At 44.6% G+C, this 3,757-nt stretch overlaps 1 protein-coding gene and 1 pseudogene across 1 annotated transcript; one reads left to right on the top strand and one right to left on the bottom strand.

The window, feature by feature from the left end:
* Nucleotides 1–498: 498 nt before the first annotated feature.
* On the bottom strand, nucleotides 499–1,437 carry LOC136991780 (olfactory receptor 5J3-like; annotated as a pseudogene).
* Nucleotides 1,438–2,430: 993 nt separating this feature from the next.
* LOC136991779 (olfactory receptor 5J3-like) lies at nucleotides 2,431–3,414 on the top strand. The gene has a single exon (XM_067295226.1). The coding sequence runs from the start codon at nucleotides 2,431–2,433 to the stop codon at nucleotides 3,412–3,414; it is 984 nt and encodes a 327-aa protein (XP_067151327.1).
* Nucleotides 3,415–3,757: the final 343 nt, after the last annotated feature.

Here is a 3,757-nt window from a genome sequence, read left to right as displayed (position 1 = left end):
CCTTTTCTGGCTTGGGTGACCTCAGAAAGGTGTTAAGTTTCCAGCCCTTAACCTCAAAGACACTTAGTAATAGCAGCTATCACTTCATCTAGTTTGAACTGAGCTAACAGGAAGGTTTTCACCTAGGGTCCTTATTTCTCCTGCTATACATTTCCTGCACAGCATAGCTGCATGTTCGACAGCTGGGTAGAGGGTTAGCTGGGGCTGTAGAGATCTGGGGCAACTCCGTGGGAAGCAACCTGGAAACCAGTTCTCACTTCACTGACTGGTATCTTCTGTAGAAGGCAAGTGGTGGCTGAAAATATCCTGTTCTGATTTTCCCTCTACTGACTTCCAAAAAAGTTATATCCCAAGAAAAATAAAAAAGCAGCATCCCATCTTATTGAGGTTCCTAGCTGCTGACTCAAAAACATGGACGTCTTCCACAGGAGACAAATTTTACTCTCTGAATTTTTCTCCCACTTTTATACATTTCCAGATTTGTCCCATAAAATGATTTTACTTAGTAATAATTATTTTTGCTGTTGTCCTCCTCAGAGCATCCTTCATCTCCTTGTTCCTCAGGCTGTAGATCAGGGGGTTCACCATAGGGACTATCAGTGTGTAAAACACAGACACCACTTTGTATTGATCAGCTGAGCTGCTGGACATGGGTCTGAAGTAGATAAAGAAGAGACTCCCATAGAAGAGGGTGACAGATGACAGGTGGGAGGCACAGGTGGAAAAGGTTTTCCACCTGTCTGGGGCACAGTGAATCCGTAGAATGGACATGATGATATACAGATAAGAGATGAGGATGGCTAAAACAGTGCTCAACCCTGCTACTGCAGAAAAGACCACGTGCACCATGTGAGCAAAGCGTGTATCAGAGCAGGAGAGTTTCTGCAAGGGAGGAATGTCACAAAAGAAGTGATTGATGATATTGGGGCCAAAGAAGGACGGGCTGAACAAAGAAGCTGTGTGGGCAACCACATTAATGCAACTGCATAAGTACGATGCAGAAACCGACTGAACACAGAGTTTTCTGGAAATAAGGACTGCGTACCGCAGTGGCTCACAAACAGATATGAACCGATCATATGCCATCACAGCCAGGAGGAAAACCTCAGCATTTATGGAAAAAGAGTGAAGAAAAAATTATGTGACACAACCAGCAAATGAAATTACTTTCTTCTCTGCTGACAGATTCACCATCGTCTTGGGGGCAATCACAGAGGAGTAAGTGATATCAACAAAGGACAAGTTACAGAGGAAAAAGTACATGGGGATGTGCAGGCGAGGCTCAATTCTGATTGATGTGATGATGGTGAGATTTCCCAGCAGGCTCACAGCATAGATAAGGAGCAACAGCACAAAGAGGAGGGCTTGCAACTGAGGGTTGTCTGTGAAGCCTTGGAGAGTGAACTCACACACCACAGTAAGATTTCCTTTCACCATTAGGCATTGCCCAGTAGCAAATGAAAACCTTCAATATTGTACTCCTTGCATTTGGGCCTGGAATTTCAGTATGTTTAAGAAGAAACATAAATAGCTAGGGATTGTGTGAAAACTGTGCTACTAGAGAGTTTAAAGAAGAAATGAGGCAAAAGTTTCTGGGAATCCCATTGGTGCAGTGCATTCTTCCTTGGAAAAAGAAAAGTGGACAAGATCAGTTATTCCAAGGTCTCTTCTAATTTTCTATTCCTGGGCACAGAAAGCTTATTTCTAGACTTCTGAAACAGAACCTGCTTGAGAAGTCAGCTGATTATAATTTTCACGTTAGTTCCAGATTTACAGAGGCAACAGCAGACCATAAGCCCTGCTCTTTTTCAAGCTGAAATGCCATTCATGCTTCTAGGTCAGCTTTTCCAAGCCACCAGCTTTTGCCTGCTACTTACCATAGTTGCCCCAAAATATCATTCTGGCACAGGGGTAAGCTACAGACTTCTTTGGCCCCTTTTTGGGGGTTTGAGAGATTTTCCTAGTTTCACATGTGTTTATGTCTCAGCAATGTACAAAGTTAATTACCTAGACCGGGTCTATAGCAACATGGGGAAAAAGCATTTCTAGGGCATGTCATCTTTGAGTGAACATCTAATAGAGGTGAGGTGCAACAAATACTATGGAGCTAATGCCTGCAGCGCAGATGACTGCTGTAGAGGTTAAATCAAGCATTTGGGGAGGGAAAAGTAGTGAAGTTTGCAGGAACAGGTGTGACTTGTTAACCTGTGCTCCTTCAAAGTACACAGAAAGAATACATATTTTTGAAAGGCAGGAAATGTCTCTGAGATACTCTGAGTTCAAAACTTGAAAAACATGAATAGGAAGATATAAGCAAAATTAAACCTGCATCCTCAGTCAACTTGACTAGAGCCGTGTTGGCATTCTGACAGTCACCTTGCATTTGTCTTGTTTTCTTCAGTGTAACCCTGGCTTTCTCACCCATGATAGATGGCAGAAGGGAATCACACTGTGGTGACGGAATTTATCTTGTTGGGCTTCACAGACAACCTGAGGTTGCAAGTCCTCCTCTTCATGGTGTTTCTACTGATCTATCTGTTCACCGTAGCAGGAAATCTAGGGATGATTGTGCTCATCCTAATCAACCCCAGGCTCCACACCCCCATGTACTTCTTCATCAGCAGCCTTTCCTTCTTAGATGTCAGCTACTCCACCATCATTATACCCAGCACTCTGATGACCTTTGTGGCAGAGAGAAAAACCATATCGTACACAGCGTGTGCAGCTCAGCTCTTCCTGTTCGGCATTGCAGTGACAGGAGAATGCTGCCTCCTGGCCGTGATGGCGTATGACCGGTTCATAGCCATCTGCAACCCCTTGCTTTACCCTGTCATTATGTCCAGGAGGTTCTGCATATTCCTTGTGTGCGGCTCCTACTTCATGAGCTGTGTGAATGCAACTGTCCAGACGACATTTATATTCCGCTTGTCCTTCTGCAATTCCAACATCATCAACCATTTCTTCTGCGATGTGCCCCCCATCCTCAAACTCTCCTGCTCTGACACTTACATCACTCATCTTGTCCATTTCACCTGCGATGCTGTGCTTGTCACCTCCACTATCCTCCTCATTGTCATCTCCTACATATGCATCGGGGTCACCATCCACAAGATTAAATCTGACAAAGGCAGACACAAAGCTTTCTCCACCTGTGCTTCCCATGTGACTGCTGTTACCGTGTTCTATGGGACAGGCTCCTTCATGTACTTAAGGCCCAGTTCAAAATACACTGTGGAGCACGACAAGATCATCTCTGTGTTTTATACCCTGGTAATTCCCATGCTGAACCCTATGATTTACAGCCTGAGGAACAAGGAGGTCAAAGAAGCCCTTCGAAGGACAATAGCAAGGCTGTATTGCTCTCCAGGAAAGCAACAGAGATGCAGGACTCCAAGCAGAACTGAGAGAAAATGATGTGTCCTTATTGTTGAAACAGCTGAATTAAATATGCGGGTAGGTGGGTTCCCCCCTGCCAAAGAGAAAGGAAAAGGGAGCAATATTCAAGACTGCCTGTTGCCACATCCTGCCTTTTGTGAAAGAGGCTAAGGAAACCCCCTTCCCATTGCAGGGCTCCCTCTTTTCTCTCACCCCTAAGAGAGGCATGTGTCATCAGCAGTCCTTAGGACCTAACTTTTCAGATGTAATGTAGCATTACTCCGTAATGTAGCAGTGCCTCACACCTCATCTCGTGTTGTGACCTCTGCAGCTGCACACATTGTCAGACAAGTTCACTGGGAATAATTATACACATTCTTGT

Source organism: Apteryx mantelli, chromosome 4 (genome assembly GCF_036417845.1).
Source record: "Apteryx mantelli isolate bAptMan1 chromosome 4, bAptMan1.hap1, whole genome shotgun sequence".
Classification (NCBI taxonomy): domain Eukaryota; kingdom Metazoa; phylum Chordata; class Aves; order Apterygiformes; family Apterygidae; genus Apteryx; species Apteryx mantelli.
This window is presented reverse-complemented; position numbering and strand designations above follow the sequence as displayed.

Coding starts and splice junctions, on each gene's coding strand:
- LOC136991779 (XM_067295226.1), top strand. CDS start 2,431: ATGGCAGAAGGGAATCACACTGTGGTGACGGAATTTATCTTGTTGGGC.